Source organism: Dermacentor silvarum, chromosome 9, assembly GCF_013339745.2.
Source record: "Dermacentor silvarum isolate Dsil-2018 chromosome 9, BIME_Dsil_1.4, whole genome shotgun sequence".
Taxonomy (NCBI): Eukaryota; Metazoa; Arthropoda; class Arachnida; order Ixodida; family Ixodidae; genus Dermacentor; species Dermacentor silvarum.
In genome coordinates this window covers 49407045-49429136 of record NC_051162.1, presented here as the reverse complement: position 1 = coordinate 49429136, position 22092 = coordinate 49407045, and the positions used below count along the sequence as shown (strand labels likewise).

Genomic DNA, 22092 nt, shown 5'->3' with positions numbered 1-22092 from the left:
GAAAACCTCGTTCAAGCGGACATACGATGGTCACAGCTTTGGAAGGGCCTTCTAATTTGACTACTCGGCAGTTTCAATTTCAATTCAGCCACAGTTTCGTTCTCGAAAAGTTTGTTGAAGCGGAAATACCGAATAAAATGCCTTCGTTATGAAGGGACTTTTTTTGTATTACTTTCTATGGGCAGCTGACGGGGAATCCGAAAATCTCCGTTATGGCGGAAATTTCGTTGTAGCGGCATTGGTTGTAGGGGGATTCGACTGTATAGCGAAGATCGGTTACAACGATGGGATTTTTAGTTCTTCTTGATGTCGTTATAAGTGGACTGCACTGTAATTTGAAAACCTATTGCGGTAGAATACTCATTAGAGGGCACGTAACAACTTCCGGCGTGTAACCAAAGTTTGCTATGTGGCCTGGTGAGGGGCCCTGAGTATATTTCTCCTTGCTTTTTTCTTTTCCAGATTGACTTTGTGGCGCATGATGAGATTCCCTACTGTATGGGCAATGAAGAGGATGTGTACAAGTTTATCAAAGAGAAAGGCATGTTCTCGCCACACAAAGGACAGATGGAATCTCTACATCAGATTTAGTTGCAAGGATTGTCAAAGACTACGATGTGTATGTCAGACGAAACCTCGCCAGGGGTTACTCCGCTAGAGACATGAATGTCTCGTTTTTAAATGTAAGCCCCTTTTGTAGTCCTTGTTGTTGTGCAAATTTAGTATTGAACACTTCTCAGCGTCTTGGTGATAAATCTCTGTGTGATTGTTGCTGCCAATTGAATGGCAAGGAACAGCGCAATTTACGTAACTTTATGGCCTTTGGTAAAAAAACACTGAGGCCCTTGTGTGCATGCAGTCACCAACTCGTTGTTTGTATCTGCACAGTTATTACGACTTCTCTACTGCACTGGCCAGATTCCTTATCTAAACAGTGTATAATGTAGTGTGAAAAAAAAAAAAAAAAAAAAAAAGTCCTGAATGTTGTAAAATTGTAAAGTCACTACATAAGTATGATACATAGAAGTGACAAGCTAGCTTTTTCGTTTATGCCCCCTTCCATTTTTATTGTGTCTTAACACACTGGTCTCTGAGTGAACTGTTAAGCTCCATTATCACGTGTTTTGCTCTGAAGACGGAGGGGGGGCTCTTTTATCTTTTGGCATTGGAAGGTGCTGGTAAGCCGGCTTTGAGCTGCTGAGGCTATTGCAAGTCGAGATATGATACTAGTATCACAAATTGGCTTGGACGCATATGAATGTCAGCATAGAGATTCTCTCTCTTGGTGAGCTTTGCTAGGATTTTTCTTGGTTGTCTGTATTGCCTGGGCTTGTGACCTTCAGTGGTTAAATTTTTATTTAAATTTTTTCTTGGCTGAAATTTTAGTGTGCCTATACTTTGTATACAAAAATGACTCGTCCCTGCTGAGAACAAATGAGCAATGATGATGTCAAGGGGAGCACGCACTTCCTCTTCCAAATAAATTCATTCACTCATACATTTTACAACATAGTGCTAATGTCATTTTTATTGTGTTGACAGTTGATACCATATTACAATGTGTAGAAACTGTGCGTTAACTGACCTTCCCTCTGACAAGTATACAAGTTTTATTACTCGTCGCACAAGGAATCTGGTTGCACACAACATCCCCCTCATAGCTTTGTGCTTTTGTGAAGTTTGAAGGTATTAAATGTGTCAGACGGCGATCCAGTTAGGCAGTGACTGACTTTTGAAAGTACAGAAGACCAGTGAACAAAGCCTTTTTCCCCCTTTGCATTTGCAGGAGAAGAAGTTTCTGCTTCAGAACAAGATGGATGAGTTAAAAGATAAGAGCAAACAGTTGGTGGAGAACTTTGAAGGAAAAAGGCACGAATTCATCCAGAAGTGGGAAGAGAAGTCAAGGGAGTTCATCTTTAACTTCCTGGAGCTCTTTGGCAGGGAAGGAAGGCTGGTGAGTTTATTTGTATTCTTCCCCCCACCCCTTTTGTTTTTTTGCTAAAGATCATCCTGCACACATTGATGGCCATGGTACTCACAGTTCGGTAATCTTGAGACACCACCTTAACTTCAGGTTAAAGTGGTGATGTCAAAGTATGCACCATTACTTGAGAGTTGCAGCTGATTGGTTTCTCTAAGGAAGCACTTTCTGGTGATAGCGTGAAACTTTGCTCGTGCTTGCGTCAGGGATATGCAGTAAAAACAAATATTTGCTGGGCACCCTGTGTGTAACGATACGTGCTTATCATAACTGGAGGCAGTTTTTGTATCAGCAGATTAGCAATTTCTTGAGCTTGTGCATCTAATATCGTCTACATTTTGCCTGAATCAGTTTGTGTTAGTGACTTCAGGCACTCAGCGGCAGTGCAGAGATCTTCTTGCGTCTGCCTTTGTTTGCCAATCTTTGGATCGTTCTTGTCAAGCCTGCGCTATGGCGAAATTTTTTAACAAGTGGATGCAAGTTGCACGGTCCGTTGCCTTTTTCCTTCTCTGGTTTTTATGCTAGGAGCGTCCTATATACATGCAGCCATCAAGGTCTGGTTCAAGCTTGAGTCATATTCGGTTTATCGTAGAATTCCGAAAAAGGAGGAGCATATTGTGCCTTGTTGACATCGCAGTGCAGCGGCAAGAGGTGGAGCGACGAAACGGTGGGACCGGCTCATTCGCTGAGAGGGCTCTCTCTCTTTTTGCCCTCATAGGAAACCGACCAAAGCGGCCCTCCCTTGTTGGACTTGGATGCTGAAGGTTTTGCTCCAGGCGCGTCCCTGCATTATATGGAAATATGCAATCTGTTCCGACCACCGGCCAGAATGAGAACACGGCGGCCAATGTCTTCTCGAGACTCCTCACCGTACAAACCGAGTTCTCCAGCTTACTGCCCGACGCCGCCGCGTTCCCTGACTCCACCTCCGCGTCCACTGGTACTTGAACTGCCTGCCGACAAGCACGTCGAGATTGCGAGCTCTGGTGGTGGTCCTCCCAAAGCCAAGAGCGACATGAACATCTTCTCCAAGCACAAGGCCCCGGAAGGTGCCATCAGAGCAGGGAGCAAGTCCTCCGAAAACATGCAGGCTTCCAAGTCACCCGAATCACCCTTTCCAGCCAGGGTGGTTGGCCAGTTGCCAAAGGATGCTGCCTTATTGAAAGAGGACAGTGATGTCAACTGCCAAAATCATGACCAAAAAGGACTAATGCCACATTCTATAGAAAATGCTGCTTCCTGTGATAGTGCTTCCAAGGTACCATTGGAGACTGAACCCAAGTGTCTTTCACATAGCATTTCGGATGAAGGCATCGGTGTGGCCACTGCTCCCGCTAGAAGAGATTCTCAAGATGTCTCACTTTGTATGCCGTTCCATGCTGTGCACTCGGGTCCTGCTGAGGTTCAGTTGAAGAAGGATGATTCCTTGCCACCAAGTCAGAGCGTGGGTACAGAAAAAACTATCAGGGCTGGCAGCTCGGAACCAGTATCGCATAGTTTGCAACAGGGCACTACAGATTTCTATGTTTCATACTCCAATCCTGTGGAAGGTGGTGCTGAAGAGGATGCAGTAAGTGCAATCAAGCCAGAGTCTAGCTATGTAGGGCCAAATACAGCTGAACCAAGTGCTGTGGAACAGGAACCAAAGGCGGAAGTGCGCAAGCCTTTGACAAATGGTGCTGCAGCTTCGTTGGACAGTGCAACTGCAGTTCAACAGCTGGAGACTTCCAAGGTTGACAGTACTGAACAGGTTTTAACAGGCCCAAAGCAGAGCACTACTGATTTTTATGTCTCGTACTCCAATCCTGTGGAAGGTGGTGCTGAAGAGGATGCACTAAGTGCAATGAAGCCCGAGTCTGGCTATGTAGGGCCAAATATAGCTGAACCAAGTGCTGTGGAACACGAACCAAAAGTTCTGGCGGAAGTGCACGAGCCTTCGGCAAATGGTGCTGCAGCTTTGTTGGACACTGCAACTGCAGTTCAACAGCTGGAGGCTTCCAAGGTTGACAGTACTGAACGGGTTTCAACAGGCCCAAAGCAGGGCACTACTGATTTTTACATCTCGTACTCCAATCCTGTAGAAGCGGAAGCTGACAACATCCCCGTTCAAGCTGCAGTGCCCGGTAATGCTGGAGCCACTGTAACGGAATCGGATACTGTGAAGCAAGAACCTGGCTCCCTGGTTGAGTGGCATGGCGAAACCTCAGGGAAGCAGACAGCTACCAAATCTGAGAGTGGTGGAACAGAAGGGGGGCAAGCTCCCTCTACTTCAGTGCCTGATCAAAGCAAGGACAAGAATTGAAACAACTGTTGATGCACTTGTGCAATACAGGCTCTGTTTGAGGACCAACTTGGCGATGATGACCGTGATAATGTGGCCATTAAGATGTGATAGGGCATGCTGAAGAATATGCTGCACCACCTCGGTGAATTGAAATGGCCCACTGAGTATGACAGAATGCGGAAAGACTATATTCCTAAGAGGCAAAGTGCGATTTTTGAGTTGTGTGTTTAGTGCCTTGAACCATTGCAGTTAAATTCCTACAAAATATCTAGTCAGGGAGGGTATTTATTCATGTTGCTTAAAGCAGCATTACAGGGTATTCCATTGTATGTGCCCCCTTCACATAAAGGTGCCACAATGTTCCACATTAAGCTTATAGTACCTAATGCCTGTAGCACAGTTGAAGGAATGGTGTATACCGTGTCTGTGTATGCATTTTATTTCGCCCGAAATTTTTGTGTGTTCAATGGTCGGTATCTAGAGCATGACCGCCTCGACACTCTGTCCCTGTTCTTTTTCAAAATTTGTTGCAGTTAGGTGGCAAGGATGACCAGAGCAGTGGTCATGAAAGAGCACATCAGTCCACCTTACCATGACCAAGCTGTGCTTAAGTACTCTTTGCGCTGTATTTGAATAAAAGCCTGCAGCAGCAGTGCGCTATTTTAGCTTCTTTTTTATGCTCTTAGTGGGGATCCCATATCCTCCTGAGACCCGGATACAGCTAAGGGACATAATCACTCTTCAAGGTTGTTTTTATTATCTACTGTTATGTTATGAACGTGAAAAACAATTTTTAAAGTTTAAAGACCATGTTTACATGCCAAAAGCTGCATCTCCGTGTACGTGAAAAAATAAACTATCTCCTCATGTGTGCTATGGTAAAAACTACATTTCATTGGCTAAATGCAGAGATAAAGATGGAACTACGTGTATAATATTGCTATGTTAATGCTGCGTCCAGTATTTTGACGCAATGTTGGTGATAATTAAACACCTCAAGGTTGCTTTCTGCCATCCGAGACTACACAGAGGTCTAGAGCAGTTTAGTGTCAAATTTCTCGAAAGCCTATGATAAGAATACGAGTCAACCACTTTCTTACTGTTACACTTGCACCGTACTTCATACCCACAATTTGTCTAATCACTTCCGAGTGAATTTCGAAAAAAAGTTCAAGGCCATGTGCAATGCATTGTACAAGGGGTCTTAGGAGGATATGCCTGCTTGCTTATTTATCTCATAAGATGAAGAATTTAACATGCAGAACATTTATTAATGCACATGGGTTTTGCTTAACTGTGTGTGTGAGAACATACCTTTACTAGCCTTCACAGACGGCCTATTAAACTCATACAATTAATCTCCCCAGAATGTGTGCAACTGTGGTTTTTTGTTTGAACGAATATTCATAACTTTGCCACATGTAGCATGCCTTTGTGCTTTATGAGTTGGTACTGGCATCATGTAGTTATGGTAGCTGGCAGCATTCATGGCTCTGTTGATCAGTTTTTTATTTGCTGCATTTATTACTGACAATCTTCTGCATTGTTTTATATAAATATGTGCATTGCACTAACATTTCACTAGTCATTTTGCTAGTACTTTGTTAATTTTTTTATTCATATTTTACGTTGTTGTTTACAGTAGTATTCATATTATATATTCTGATACCATCTGTACATACAGTGCATCATCGTGTTCAGTTCACTGTGCTCTCTTGAGCACAGTGCTACTCCTGCTACTTCTTTCTCAACCAAGCAAACATCAGCAACTGTGAATGTTGCAGGCAGACGGAACAGAACAAAAACATACTGCACATTGCAAAGTTTAGTGTTCGCAGCACTGCTTATTGACTCCTTCAGGTATTACTTTGGATAGCATTTACAAATGTCTGAGTTAACTGGCACAAAATATCGAGCTGCACTCCTGAGAACATTATAGCAGATGGCAGCCACACTGTCATGTTCTTTTAAGCACGGTACGTTGACAAGCTTTGAGGGTAACATACGCTTGGGAAAGTTGGTCATTGTAATCCACTCCTTTGTTCAGTGGTAAGAAAGATGAAGCATACTATGTGTACTCTTATCTTTCTTTTGCATTCTTTGCCTCTTGCTTAGCATTAAACAAAAAAAGCAGAGATTGTGATTAGATCCTGACAACAGCTTAGCAGATGGTAGTTGAATTGTTTTTTGTTTTTATTGCGCATAAAATATGTTGCGTGTAGTGGTGTTGGAGGAGATCCCATAGAATGAAGGGGGGGACCTATAACATCTGTTGGCTGCTCCATTGTGTAATTTGTATGTTTGCATACGTTCACGTTGGTCAATCTTATGATGCTGGTCAATTCGTTTTGTGATGCTCACATGATATTGTTGAAAATTGGGAACAGTGTCTACTTGCACATTGTCTTCATGTAATTCATTATGTCAAAAGAAATCAAACCTTGTGGCTCTGTCTTGGATTTGCTCCTAAGCACCTGCTATGGTTCCAATGTTCCTCCGTCTTTCGTTTTACTCTATTGAGCTTCCACTTCTTTGTAGCTCCAGCTTGTAAGTGAAAGGCTGTTAAGAAAGCGACTGGGAAATTAAATTCTTTTTTATTAATTGCTGTTATGCAGGCTGTCTTCTATTGATATTTCCTCTTTTTGTCTTAGAAGTTGTAATGTTTCTCTGTATTTGCTGAAAAATCTTTGTTTGTTTCTGAATCTGTTGCTTTCTCAAGGAGCAGATCGGCAAAGCTTTAAAAACTGTACATTGCATTTACATACACTAAGACTTGTCGTTTCTGCAAAGCAGTATTTAGTGCCCTTTTTTTCTTTTGAAGACTTTGGCAGCTTTCAGTGCTGATGCTACTTAACCCCATAAAATTTTTATAATTTTGACCTAAAATAATCTTATTTTGCATTATTTTACGCCTTATTTTCAAACTTCACTCCATCGAAAACCCTTCTAAAGCTGTTTTAACAAATTTACTTCATGTTCTAAGTGTGAAAACCTCATTTTACTTCTTCACTATGCAATATATATGTACTTGTTATTGCCACAAACGGTACAGTTAAAAACGAGGAAAAAGGCGTAAGCATGAAATACCAAAAACACTGTCCTTGAGCACTGACAAAGTGCTGCGATCTATGTAGTGGAAAACAAAGACCGCAATAAACGTGCCCCTCCAGCGTTGGCAAATTGGCTGCCAAGTATGTTGCAGAACACGAAGACTGAATCAACACAGCTGAAAAACTCGACATCTTCATAGTAAAACAAAAAACAGTGTAAGAGGATAAGAACAAAAAAATGTCACAGTTTCGCTCTAAGGGCGAAGCAATGAATGCGATAGCAACAGAGCAATGTCATACGAAGTAAGGTGAGCGGCTTTGGTAGCAATATGAATTGTAGCAAACATGAGCTGATTAAGTAAGCAGGTGTGCTGTGGCATAAGTAGACCGACATGAAGAGAGACTCGATGACCACTAGAAGGCGCGTGTGAAACGGTGGTGTTGATGAGAAGCGCTTCCCGTGGGCAGCACGTGCGAAGGGACACACCTGTAGCGCTGCACTGCCGATCCGGGCAGCATTGCATGTGTAGCGTGCGTTGGAAAATGTGGCCCGACTATTACTAACTGAATGAACAAGCGTGGTGTGAGCGCGCACAAACAAACATGAATGGATCACACCGAATGACTGCAGACAACGACCGTGAAAACTGTGGCAGCAAGCGGATACGCTGCAGCGGCGAAGGTACGAGCGGTCCATCGCTTCAACGGAAACTGAGCGGCGAATGCATGGCGCATAAAGGTCAGAGCCGTGTGGAGATAAGAGACGGTGCGAGCGAGCGACGAGCGCGTTTGTTGGCAGAGTGGAAGTGTGTCCCCGCTCCCTCCGGCGCTGGCTTCCCGCTTCCTTGCTTGCGCGTGGGAGATTGAGTGCGTTCGCTCTCCGTGATAGCGCGCGTCCCCGCACGCTTCCGCTCGGGCATACGGCACGCGGCGAAGATTTTATCTATAGGGAACCTCACGGCGACGCCGACGGAAGAAATCCGGTTGAAGTGTCCATATAATTGCTATCGCAATAATATAACCGGGGATTTCAAATGCTGGTACAGCAGCAGTCTATGTAGTAGAAGGAAAAAAAACTGTTGACATGTTGAGCTCGTCCAAATCGATTTGAAAACTGGATTATTGGTGTTGATGAGCTGAGCTGGAGCTAAGTAAAATTAACCAGGATCACGCTCATGAGCTGAGCTCATCTAAGACACTTAAGGGGTTAATGGAGGACATTCCACTTGAAAGCAGAATATTGTTATATGTCGGCACATTTTTATCAAACTTTCATGACTTAGGCATTACATGCGGATTTGAAATATGCAGTTGATTTTCCTGTGCAACAAGCAGTTCAGCTTTTAAAATATCAAGACATTTTTTTTTGTTGTTGTTGGGGGTAGTTTGAGGCATGCTCTCTATGACATGATGGTTGTTCATTCAAGATCACTTTGATATGCCAGTGCCCTACATAAGAGTGTGAAGGGCGGCAAAAGTGAATGTTCTAGACTAATTTGGACCAGTCTGTCCCGAGATTGAAAAATATTTCAATCTGTCTTTATGCCCAAATGGGCAAGGCCTGAGCCATTTTAACATTTCGCAAAGGGCTAATGGCAGATTTGGAATAAAACGTTGCAGTTTCGCCTGAAAGGCGAAGCATCGACTGCGATAGCAAATTAGTCGACAGCTATACAAAGTAAGGATAGTAGTTTTATCATCCGTATAAACTTGCAAACATTTGCTTACTGACTAAATTAACAGCATGGTGTCATGCGTGCACAAGTAAACACATCTCACTCGATTACCACAGAAACTCGCTGTCAAAACGCTGGAGTGAGGAAGCGCGGCAGCAGCAGCGAGCGAATTGACCTTCGTGCTGCCTCTTGCTTCAACGCGAATTGCGAAAACACTGCGTGCACGATGCTATGAGCACTTGCACTCTGTCTCCATGGCAGATCGTTTTCAATAGAGGGCTCGCGCTGCGGTGCCATACGCGGCAGCCGTCGGAGAACGCCCCCCCTCTCCCTCTTCCCCCCACGGTGCCTTGCGCGCGACCGAAGATGGCGCGCTTTCTCCCAGCTTTCCTTCCTTGAGCGTGCGATTTTTGGAAGCCATTGTCGGCTCACCCTCGCACTCTTTCACTCGCACATGCGGCACACGGTGACGATGTTATTGCCCCCAGACTTTATGAGGAACATCACGACGGCGGCAGAAATGCGCCTGTAGTGTCCTTATAATTGCTCTCGCAATGAAGACAGATTGGAATAGTTTTACGTTATACCAGCCCAGGGTTGATTGCAGCTCTCTGCGTATGTGGTGACGAATGGTGACCCAGGTATTATGTTAGCGCGTCGATTGGACGGCATAATTAGAGCATTTCCCACTATCACCATAAGCATCGGCGCGAGAATATATAGTTTGGTTGTAGTTCCACCTATGTTTGTCTAAGCAAAACTTAGACAAAGCTAGTAAAACCTGGAAGAAGCCAGGTTGATCACCAGCTCCGCTGTTTACTCCAGCCTTGCACCACTAATGCATGCTGCCCACTTTTTTATTATTATTATTATTCGTTTATGAATATAGTATATGCCTCCTTTTTATTTAACGCTGAAGTGAAAACATGCATATGTTTACAATATATTTAGTGTCTACTGGCCTTGAGTGAATGGAAGCTTGTTGCTTGTTTTTTTTTTTTTGTAGCTTCATTTACGGGAATGCGACAGCAGTGCATCGCAATAATCCACTAGAAAAAAACAGGCAGAGCTGATGTTGCTCTGCATTGTGAATAATAGCTGTGATGTTGAGGACGTTTGCGCAGCCATGTTAGATTCGCAGAAAAGGGTGGCGGATTTGACCAGTTGTTGTTTCATTAGTTATGTTGCAAGAGCGTATAGGCGGGGACCACTAAAGCAGGATGACCACAGATAAGAACGAAAGGCCCAGCAGGTATAGGATGGCCACAGAAATGCTAAAAATGCATATGATAACATACGTCAACAAGGCTTGTTAGATAAGGAAAAGCATCAGACCTCGTGAAGCATGCCCGTGTTCACTACTATTTGTACTTTTTCCCTTTGTTAAAAAAGCAGAGAGAGCAAAGTAAAGAAAGGATTGGCATACATGTCTGTATTTGTTTTTGTTCAAATGACTGCCAACGATGATTTGTGTAGATGAGTTCATCGCATGGTTTTCAAGTAGCCCTCCTTGTCATTACGTGTTTCTGTGAGTGATTTCGCCTACCTAAGTAAGACTGTGTCTAAAAGCATACCGTTTTCTGTGGTAAACATCTGTGGAAAGTGCCAGGAAAATTTTGAACCTTGGGCTGCCCAAAAACAAAAACGGCAATTGTGCCCTGGTTCTCTTTAACGCTTGGTTTTTACTCCCCGAGTTTCAAAAGCTATAAAACTTGAAAACGAAACACACTAGACATTTATAGTATTCAGAGGAGAATCTCCTCTTGCAGTTTGTTTGAGGATTAAAATCAAGCCTATTTATATACAGAGTGTTTCACCGAACACGTTCAAAATTTATTTTAAGGTTGCCTGTGGCAGATAGCCCAATTCCAGTTAATGAGTTGGTGTAATCGAAGAGGCGGACATTACTTGCAAAAAAAATTGAAATGCATATTCGACTATTCAGCAAAAATTCACTAATTAAGTTTTTAACTAATTACCTGGTGCCCCATATTTCAATTTACAAATTGTAGTCGGGGAGTTCGCAAGGCACTTGGAATTTAATTCTTGGGATGACACCAGTTTCGAGATATTAATCCCCGAACTTTGTGGAGAAATGCATTGGTGTTCCAGTTAATTTTGTGTTTCAATGCTAAAGCGACGTTTTGTTAAACTAACTGGAACGCCAATGCATTTCTCCGCAAAGTGTGGGAATTAATATCTCGAAACTGGTGTTATCCCGAGAATTCGTTCCAAGTGGGATTGCCTTGCGAACTCTATGGCTACAATTTGTAAATTGCAATATGGGCCGTCAGGCAATTAGTTAATAACTGAATTAATGAACTTTTGTTAATTTGCCAATTATGCATTTCAATTGCTTGTGCACGTAATGTCTGCCTCTTCGAGTAGACCAGCTCATGACCTAGAATTGTGCTATCTGCCACAGGCAACCTTTAAGAATTTTTGAAAGTGTTCGCTGGAGCACCCTGTATATTGAGCAAAAGGGAAATAGGACAACTGGTGACAGTCATCAGTATTGTCTATTATTTCACCAGATAACTTTCGCACACCTTAATGCTTTGTTGGGAACTAAATGTGTTGTCTATGAATGCATTCAAATGAAATGCATTGTAACATATGATGATCTTTGCAGATTAGAAAAATTAGTTGATTTAAGATGGGAACGTTTTGGCCTTCGATGTTCATTTATTGCTAGCATGTGTATAACTTTAATAATAAGGGCAGAGTGGACTTTCACATGAAATTAGTCCTTTTGTTGTTACCAAGCAAATGTGTTTAGCACTTGAATGTCTTCATAACGGGTCTACAAAAGCACAAGCATATTTTTTGTTGATTATAAGTAACTATCAAACGTTTTTTTTTTTTTTTTACATACTGATATATTTTGACACTATTTGGATTGTAGCGTATTATCATATTTTTCACATTCCTTATGTCTCTTATGTATGAGTTGGGGAATAATTCCTTAATGCATTTCCTGAGCTACTTCATTTTAGTCCTCTTCACAGCGCACATTGCTGTGCTCGTTGGTTCATAATTAGGCCTGTCATGACTACTTGCTGGCCATGTTACCTTGCACAATTTTAATGTCTGAGTGCTCTTCCATGATATAATTTGCGGTGTGTATAATTCATTTAGCTATGCTTAAATCTGTTGTAACTTACTAATTTATTAAATCAATGAAATGACTTTTTGTAAGCCTTACACACATTGTTACTTTGTTGTACATTGACTGTTTTTTAAATATGTCTAATTAGTATATTAATAGATACAATTATCATGCTTAGATCTGTTACATATCTTTCACTAGTTTTGAATCACTGCAGCATGCAGAAAGAGAAATCTGAACTTGCGTGGAATCCAATTATGGTTTTGAATGTTTATAATAGGCGGCAAGAGCCTTAACAGAGTGACAAACAATGCATTTTCAAATAGCGGAAGGCTCAGAGTAGGCATTACTCCTAGGTCTCTGTTTCTTAAAAGAGCCACTAGAGTGCACTTGCCGGCTTTATGAAGGTAATTAATTTAGTCTCAAGTGAAGTGGCATAAGGCATCCCAAAACTGCTTATTTTAATGTGATAGCGTTAGGGGCCCCATGTCCCAGAAAATCTGCTGTCGGTGTCGGCATGCGGCGTCTGCAGCTAAAAAAGAAAATCATGCCGAACCACCCCGATCACCCAGGCCTTCTGTGTGGCACACAGGCGCTGGTGAACTGCTGGAATATCTCAAAGTAAGATTTGTTAGAAAAATCGTAAAGTATGACTTAACCACAACCTACGGGCATGATAACGTTGGATTGTAATTTGAATGTACGAGAAAACATGATTCTGTTACATGGAAACTCGTACACAAGCCCCTTTTCCAGCATTTCTACCATTGATACAGCGGCACGTCACAGTGGGTGGTCCTTGCAAAAATGACATCCAGATGGCGCTCGCCTCCTCGGCAGCAGCGTGCCAAGGCAAAGGTGCAGAAAAACAGAAAGCTGCAGTTGCCGGGAAGCCTGACAGGCAGTTAGGGATCTTTGAATGCTACCGCGTTCCACTCTTAAGCATCTTCCAAATTTTTGGTGATGAGGTAAAGAATATGGACTGGTTTAGCTATCACTTCTTGCAGTCTATCCTACACTGTCACTTTTGTGTGACAGCAAGCTGCTTTCTTACCAGGAAGAACATATTAGTACGAAAGCTTTACACTCAGCCGATCACAGTCAAATCGCTGGTGGCTGTACATGCGTGGCATAAGTTGATCAGCTCTTAGTGCAAGAATAGCCATTCAAAGTAGTTGTATGTTTGTGGCATTGGATGTGGTGTTGTGAATGCAAAATGTAGAGCACAATGTTACTGCTACTGTTGAATCTTATTCTAATAGACAGGATAATTTTGTAAGCGAAGTCAACAGTAGCTTGTTACGCTTGGACTAGATATTCACCTTTTCATTGAAAGGACTGAGGGAAGCCTTATTGCTTTTCACAGTAACACTTCCACATTGCACAGGGTATTCTCTTTCACATCTGTGCACTGCACTTCATACAATACAATGCTGTCATCACTTACCTGTTTAGCCCACATGTTAATGTATAATGCGACCTTCATGTTGTTGCTAGGCACAATTTTCTTTGTCATTCATTCATTGGATTTAGCATTGGTGGTACTTGTATTGTAAAAAAAAAAGGCATTGGTGTCTCAATTGGTATAGAATTTATTTAGTATGGATGCCGAGTTCTTAGTAGAGTAACCTTGTTGGTCTGAGTTTGGTCCCTATCCTTGGCTTCATGCTCTTACATATTGCAGTGACTCAGCATCTTGCTGCTGAGCTTGAGGTTGTAAGCTCAAATTGTAGGTGCTGTGGGGCTGTGGTGTCTATGGGCAGAACACAAGATTCTTGTGTACCAAAATTTCAGTGCACATTACAGAACCCCAAATGGTTGAAATTAGTCTTGAGCCCTCCAATGTGGCACTACTGATAGCAAAGTTTCCTTTCATATGTGAAGTGAATCAGTTGGTCCATATGGTGCATGCTACTCTAGTCTTCAAGCTCAAATCCCTGCTTAACTGCTCTCATTTCTTTCTGGTCTGTGCTGCTTAAGCACTCATTCAGACAATAGATGAGAAAACATTTGTCATCTTTTCTTTTTGTTTCTTGCCTGGTTTGTTCTTTTGACTGTGAGCCTCTCTACACCCTGCTGCCTTTTGTTTCTACTGCCCAAGTCTGGGACTAACCACTTACCGCATGTCCTTCCCTGTGCTTCTCTTTTTTTTTTCTCCCCCGTGTCCATCCTCAGAACCACCTCTGGAACGAAGGAAAAGACAGGCTGAAGAATGCCTTGTCTCCTGGAAGCAGCCCGCCTCGAAGCCCATCTCCGTCCTACCTGAATGAGAGCATGGGCTCGCCCCCTACCAAGACTGTGCGCCTCGGCAAAGGTGCAACCGCCGCCTTCTGTCACGACTTCTCTGAAGATGAGGAGGATGAAGAGGAACCAGAACTGCACAATGACGAAGCGAGAGACTTGGCTGCGCTTATCAGAGCTTAGGAGTGTTTTTAAATGACAGACGGCCTTGAGGTTTTTGGAATTGTACTTCGTCAACGATTTTCCTTGCCCTGGCAATCTGTGCCTGCTGGCAGACCAGGACGTGTCGTGGATGAGTGGCAGGCACAACCAGCGTACGACCCCTTCTTTTTTCTGGAAAAGAAGGTGCACGTGAAAGTGGAGGCCTGCTAAAATGCACGCTCATTTTTTGTCTTCCTGCTGAGTGCCGGTGGAGTGAGCTTTTACCACTGCCTCTACCATTGTCTCTCTCGTGGTATGGAAGTGGACACTGCGCCAACTCTCATTTCTTGACTGTAGAAATGAAAATGGTGGGGGCATGTGCCGTTTTTGTGGGCTGAATGAGGAGTGTAGGCTGGTAAAAAGTCTATCCAGAAGGCTGGCAGAGTATCTCGACAACGGCCTTGCTGTGGGATGTGTGGATAAGCTGACCTTTTTTTGTTATGCATGCAGAAAAAAGATAAAGCACTTCCAGTTTCTTTTTCCAAAGTTAGTTTGTTAATATATTAGCAAGGTGCAGGGCTTCAGCCAATGTCCATTGTATTTATGCTTCTGGCTGTATTGCTGCTGTAACCATCCATGTAGGCTACAAGGAGGTGCTCCTGTGTTACATTGCCTCTGGTCGTTGAGCTGTGAATCGCCTGTGTGTTCATGGTCTGCATGCACTATTTATGTTTGCCTGGGTGTGAAAAAGGCTTGTTATAAACAAAAGATCTTGTTTATTAGGTCCTTATCTTTTTGAGTTCTTCAGTTATAAGATATATCTATGTATGAAAAGTTTGTGCTGAATCATGGTTTGTGCTTCCATGTTCATGAATGTGCTAGTGTCTTGACTGTGTATGTGCAAAATGTACACAGCAGTTCTTACTTCATTTTTCCTGAAAGATGTCTTGAATGAAGGGTGGGAAGGGAGATGTGTGAGGTCTTTTCTGCTATGTGCCTAATGGTGACTTGACGCAGGAGCACTGTGTGACAGGCTTTCTGCTTCTGAGGAACAGAAGCTGAATGCAATGCCGCAGATGCAGTCTCGGGCTGATGCGGCCCTTTTTAATTTTTTTTTCTCGGGACGAAAAAAAACAAAAAAAATGCACATGCTGAGATAAAGCTATCACTGGAATTCATGGAATATCATGGAATTTAATGTGGTTAGATTTAATCCTGACCAGCATGTCATGTAGCTTGAGAATTACCACGGTAGCTCAGTGGCTGTGGCATTGCACTGCCGACTATGAGACCGCGGGTTCTATTCTTGGCGGCCGTGGTGGCTGCATTCTAACGAAGGCAGAATGCATAAAGGCTCGTGTAATGCAAAAAGGCTGAGGTGGTAAAAATTAATCCAGAGCCCTCTACTGCATCCCCCATACCTAGGGTTCTGCGTTTTTGGATTGATCCGAGAACGTTGAAAAAACACTCGTCGGTAAAGAAATTGATGATTCAGATTTATCCGAAAAACTCCCAATTTTAGGCGCTGTTGTAATCACATGACCGTGCTGCGACAACATTTGCGGTAGAAGATTGTGAGAAGCTGAAAACTTTCATTCTGACAACCCAACTCCTTGCACAACCTGGCCATCAAACTGAGCTCTTTGGCCACATCTGGCCCTTGCGCCAATAAACCACAATAATCATCAATCATCAAACTGAGATTCCTAAAGAAAAATTTAAATGAACTGCTCTCAGTAATGAAGGAAGTAAAAAAAATTTGTGCAGAAACTGTAAACGATGATTGTCAACGGAAGCAGATAGCAAAACACTTTGAGGAGGCTATTTGCTTTATTAAAGGAATGATGTGCTTGACAACGTATATTTGTTGCAGTGAGGATATATACAGTGTATACCGCTTATAACGTAAGTCGCCGGAGTCGCGAATATCCGCACTATGCAAGCGGTGGTACCGCACTATAACCAAAGCAACAGTTTTCAAGGCCCACACACATGCAAAACATGTGCACCGAGCCGCCACGCGTATGCGACAGTCGAGGAATGTGGCTAGAACGTTTGCATTCAATTTACAGTGGAATCTCGTGAATTCGAACCAAATCACGTGGTGGCGCCTCCGACCGGCATTGCTCCGGCACCGCCATAGAGTAAAAGCTTAGGAGAGACCCCTCAATGTCGCATGCGAACAAAACAAAAAAAGATTTAAAAAAATAAATAAAAACGCGGCGGAAATTTTACCCCCTCTCAAATGGCAAGGACGCCGATTCTGCGTTGCGCCGGAACATGCGTGTACGTGCCGACGTCTCAGCCACGCTACCGTAGCCACGCGTAGAAAATGGCAGTGAACCCTTCTTTCTCCTTTATGCTTCCTCTACTTTTTAGTCACGTGTTGACCTTGCACGCTGCGGCTACGGCGCAGAGGGAAGTAGCGGTGCTATCCCAGGCCGGGCCAACGAAACTGCCCACGCCTGCAAGCGCCCGCTTCCCGATAACGTCAGAAAACGAAACTTCGGGGGGCTGGCGCCGGGCCGGCTGGAGCGGCGGCGCCTGCGGGTGCGCACGGTGACAGCCGAAAGTGAGGGAGCTACGAGGGAGGGCGAGGGGAGCCACCGAAGCGGCGGAGTTGCCGAGGCGAAATCTGCTTCCCTGCCACCCTCCTCCCTCACATTCCAAGGTTTCCGCGTGCGCCCTTCGCCGTGCCGTGCCGGCGCCGCCCGTTCCCTCCCTGAAGTTTCGTTTACTGCCGTTATCGTGAAGCGAGCATTAGCTGGCGTTGGCAGTTTCGTGGCCCTCGCTCGCTATGCGCGCCGTGATATTTTCTCGCACTCAAGGTTCTGGTTTCAGCCTCACTGGCTGTTCGTTCGCACCCGTGCCCTTCTCCTCCACTTCGTCTCTTTCTTCCTCGAGCACTCCTTGGGGCGCCTGTTTGAGGGGAGCGTTCGCTGTCTCCGCTGACTTCCGTACTCCCAGGCAGCCGTACTGTAACCGGTATTTCGTTTCCCGCAACTGCAGTATAAGCAATATGTGTATACATGGGAGTGCTATGGGAAAATTAACGGGAGTCTGAAAAGACCGCACTATATCCGGTCCTGCACTATAAGCGGTTACGGTATAAGTGGTCTATACTGTAGATAGTGTTTGTTGTTTCATTGTGTAATTCCGTAGAGCTATGACAGTTGGCGTTTGGCAACGAACACATAACGAGCACAGTCTGTGCTCCCTTTGTGTCGATGCCTTTGTTCCAACTTCCGACTGGCAACTTCCGACTGCCAGCCTCTGATTACGCAACAGGCCAAAGAAAGCTATTCTCCTTAAGGCTGAAATCTGAGTCTACACTTTTGCATATTGTGTGCAATCTGGTTGCCATGCGCCTGCAGGCTCTGCCAAGTCTGTGGATTAAGTCGTATTTTACCTCATTAGCGCAGACATTGACTGCTTGCTGAACATTGTAGACGAGTAGGAGTGCTGTGAAGTCATTAATAGCTGAGAGTACTACACTGCTGTTGCAGAGAAGTGGAGCTGGGCTGTGCGATGAAACACTCCCTGCATGCACTGCACCAGCGAGTCATTCTTGCACCATACTTGGATTGCAAGCCCCAACGTGAAGGCTGAACTGCCAGCAGTGTTCGACATGCATGAGCATTTGTTTTCTGCCATTTTACTAAAGTGGCATGACACTACCTTGCAGGCAAGAAAGTTGGCATATACTGTTGAAAAAATTGTTAAGGCTGTAGTTTTCTGGAGAATACATTACTGGCCTGTTTCATGCACTGTACAGGATTTACAAGCTTCTACTGCTAAATGTTGGATGGGTGTTCTCGTTTATTTCTTGAAATTGCAAAGATCCTGCCGCAATTGTAGGATTCCAATAGCAGTAAATATGAATGGTATGCTACAGTCAATTCCAGCAGTGATAAATACTTGTGCAATTGAAAATAGTAACTCTAATCTTAAAAACTTTCCTGTGGGAGACTGTTTCTTTTGCAATCAAGGTTGTTTTTCACGTATTGACGAAACTAAATGTGGAATATAATAGTAAACATGCTGAAAAACAATTTCATCGCACTCTAAAAAGAAAACTGTGATGAACTACGATATTTGCTGAAAAAATAAATCATAAAAATATATATTGCCCAGAAATAAACTCTGAAAATGCAGAACCCTACTTGTAGCCCACTGTATGGCTTCACAATGTTAAACCCAAAATTTAATTAGAAAATCTATTGAAAACCTTGAAAATATTAACTTTGTGGTAAAAGGAGAAGCGTTGGTAATGGGTCACACACAGTATTTACTGTACAGAAGGATGGCTGAATGCAAATGTTTGTTGTTGAACAGAAGAACGGCTGAATGCAAATGATTGTTGCTGAATGGTGATTAAGAGTGTGTCTACTGAAGTAGCATGCCTTTTTAATTACAGGGATACCATAGCCCTTAGGTGAAATTTTAGTTCTCATGCTTTAACATTTGAACCTGTTTTAAATTTATATGTACACAGCTTGAGAGTGGTGTAGATTTTTGCTTCTGGTTTTCATTATTGCAGGGAAGTCTGTGTGAAACAGTTTGTCATAATAGTAAACATATGAGAGACGCACAGGACAAATGGCATCTTTTCTTGCCGACTCTTGCATAGCTTCATCCTCTTCAATGAAGTCATAAAATGATGTGTGTTACATTGGTCTTCAGGCATGTTTGCACGCTTGGCACTGCCTGTTTTTTTTTTTTATGTGTTTGGCTCCAACATGAACTACTGCATGCATGGTCTTGCTATCACTTTGCATTTTTTAGGACCGTTTTTTGTTAGCTATAGTAGTTGCATGTTCATGCAGTTGCAAACAGTGTGCCTTTAAAAACAATATGACTGCATAGTGTCACATTGTTTCCAGCTATTCTGGTAAAATAATATATTCACAAGTACAATGTCTGCATTTGTGTATGTTCACTTTCTGTAATTCATGTTTTGTCTTTCTGTGGAATACGCAAGTTTTGAGTGCAATAGTCTCCTGCGAGCAGCAGTGTTCACACCGTAAATCTCTTTGCTCTCTATAGGCTATGCGTACATGACTAGGCAAGGCATCTTTGTAAAGTTATTGTGGCACATTTGGTGACCAAAGCTTTGTTTGTGATGCATTTTGGAACATTGACCTTGATTGTGCACATGTGCACAATATTTAGTCACAACAGCTATTTATATTGGGGGCATTGGATGTGGTTGAGATTCCTTTGTTTTTTTTGTTTTTTTTGTCACTGTGAGAATTCTTTTCAGAATGTTTTACAAGATGATGTTTTGTGCAACAAGACTTGAAATTAGGATTGCTGCTGAATTTCAGTGTTCTGAATTATTAGAAATAAAAAGTATTGCACAAAAGACATTGCACATCACGCACATTTTTATTCGTCATGACACACAAGGAAAGAGACGAACATGATATTGTATTAGTAGTCATCCACTGTATATGTCAACACAGAAACAGAACAAAACATCCACAGTTCTATAAACGCAGAAACAGAAATCAAATGCTTGGCTATCCGCCAAGATACAGTGTAAGCACTCGTAACAATGTATGACACAACCATCTAAGGAGGTAGAGAACTACTTGGTTGTAATGATTATGAGGATACATCATGGACAGGCATGCATGCTAACTGGTTCAGGTATCGTATTCACACTTTTCTTTTGTGCTGTTCTACATTTGGTGTTTAAACCTTGTCTGTATGCCTATATTCACTTGTCTTTGCACACGCAGAAAGTTGAACCCTTCTGTCCGTGCTGATTCGGTGAAAGGCATCAGAATGTGTAGGCCTCAACAGTATCTAGGAGAGCAGGCCTGCGCGGTGCTCACGTGTGATACAGAGCCACGTAAATTTGAAAGGATTGGGATACAAATATGCTTCTTACAAACAGGATATTTACTTGTGCAACAGGTATTTTAGCATACATGCATGCTTGGGAACACACATGGATTGCATGGTTGCATATACTGTACACATGCATTGTTTTTCAACGGGCCTAGTTTGCATCTTTTGTATATTTTATCTTTCTTATAAATTTATGTAGCTCTATACACCCTGTGACTTTCCAAGATTACACATGTAAAAACACATACATACATATTTATATATGTATATAGCCATAAAAAAGCACATGCATTTTCGCAGTAGGTCTGTACTGTGGACACTGTCACATTAGGTTTGTAATGCAGCCTAAGGTTAGAGGTTGCTGAAATTCAAAATGGAGCACAGGTCAGGAATACGTCTTGACTACATTAGGCAGTATTTACAAGCTTCACGCTGGCTCTTGGCACGTATGTTCGATTGGCCATCTCTTTTTGCATTAAAGGACAGACACTGTTCATCTAAGACAGTAGTGCTTGCACATCTAGTACATGCCTCAACAAGGTCATCTTGGTTTAGTGACAAGGGGTTAACGTGACTCGAAGGTGCCATTCTGTTTGAAGATAGTGCACATATATGCGTGCGGCTTCTGAAGCTGTGGTCTTTCCATTTATGTCGAGGAAGAAAACCACTCGGGACTTCAAAGTGTTTTTCATCTTCATTTCTTATTTGTATTTTGCTGTTTGCTGCAGAGAAAGGGACTGGTCAGTAGCGCCCCCAGGATCTCTGCCAGGTGGGGGGGGGGGGGGTTAAATTTGTGTGTGTGTGGGGGGGGGGGGGCAAGCACTTTGCATAATATGCAATTTCCTTGCCTTAGCCAGAGGAATCCAACAGCAAATAAAATGCCTAATAATTATAATAATGACATAAGGATGATGACGATGGCTATTTCTTCAGCGTTTTACTGATAGTAATTTAAGAGTGAATGAATAAATACCAGAGACTGATATAGTGTGTTAAGTAAAATTCGATCTCAAGCCACCTCCTGAATTGTAATGACAATGCGAACAGAGCACTGAAGGTGCACGTTGAACTGGTGGGGCTGGACGCGTGGGGGGGGGGAGTTACAACACCCGAACCCCCCGTCGGTGCGCCACTGGGACTGCTGGTAATCGCCGAGCATGCCGAGTTGGAGCTTTTGGATTGCTTTGCCGGGAAAAGAAGGGTTTAACTTAAAGACCTTCGGTTGATAATACGATTGAGCTGTCAATCGCATTCGTTTTAACTGTTGTTAAAACGAATACATGCACTATGAGTGGATTTTTTTTTTTATTTCCAAGAAGAGACATACTGCATGGCTGCTTATTTAGTATGTGAAGTTCATGGGTCTTGCCTTTTGTGTGACCAGAGCATGTTAACTGCCATCTTTTCGCTTGACTGCTGAACTGAATGTAACTGAAAGGCGCAATTTGATTTGCTGAAATGACAGCATGAATAAATGGGACTTAAACCTAGGTTGGTATTTGGAAGGTGCCTCAATTTGTGCTGTAATGGTGAGTGATATGTTTATTCAGGGTAAGTACTGCATATGACGGGCATGTTTTCAAAAGTATTCTTTTTCTTTTATGATTGTGTTCATGCGAGCCATTGCGCCATGTGGTTGCAAAGCCCTACGGCGCGGGATGAAATCGGCCGAGGCGGCCGCATTTCGATGGGGGCGAAATGCAAAAACACCCGTGTGCTGTGCATTGGTTGCACGTTATAGAACCCCAGGCGGT

General features: G+C 43.1%; 1 protein-coding gene and 1 long non-coding RNA gene across 4 annotated transcripts; one reads left to right on the top strand and one right to left on the bottom strand.

The window, feature by feature from the left end:
* The first annotated feature begins 361 nt into the window (after positions 1–361).
* Positions 362–4792, top strand: LOC119463578 (uncharacterized). Of its 3 annotated transcripts, none has more exons than XM_049656469.1 (4): positions 367–683; positions 1787–1954; positions 2700–3795; positions 4066–4792. In XM_049656469.1, the coding sequence occupies exons 1-4, from the start codon at positions 663–665 to the stop codon at positions 4281–4283; spliced, it is 1503 nt and encodes a 500-aa protein (XP_049512426.1). In that variant the 5' UTR covers positions 367–662; the 3' UTR covers positions 4284–4792. The 3 variants fall into 3 exon arrangements, with proteins under 3 accessions (XP_037580335.2, XP_049512426.1, XP_049512425.1); XM_049656468.1 differs by having other exon boundaries at positions 372–683; positions 2700–3531; positions 3796–4792; XM_037724407.2 differs by having other exon boundaries at positions 362–683; positions 2700–4792.
* Positions 4793–15965: 11173 nt separating this feature from the next.
* LOC125940382 (uncharacterized) lies at positions 15966–17913 on the bottom strand. Its single transcript, XR_007463602.1, has 2 exons — positions 16181–17913; positions 15966–16116 (listed from the first exon to the last, which is right to left on the bottom strand). It is a non-coding gene; the product is annotated as an uncharacterized LOC125940382 (long non-coding RNA).
* Positions 17914–22092: the final 4179 nt, after the last annotated feature.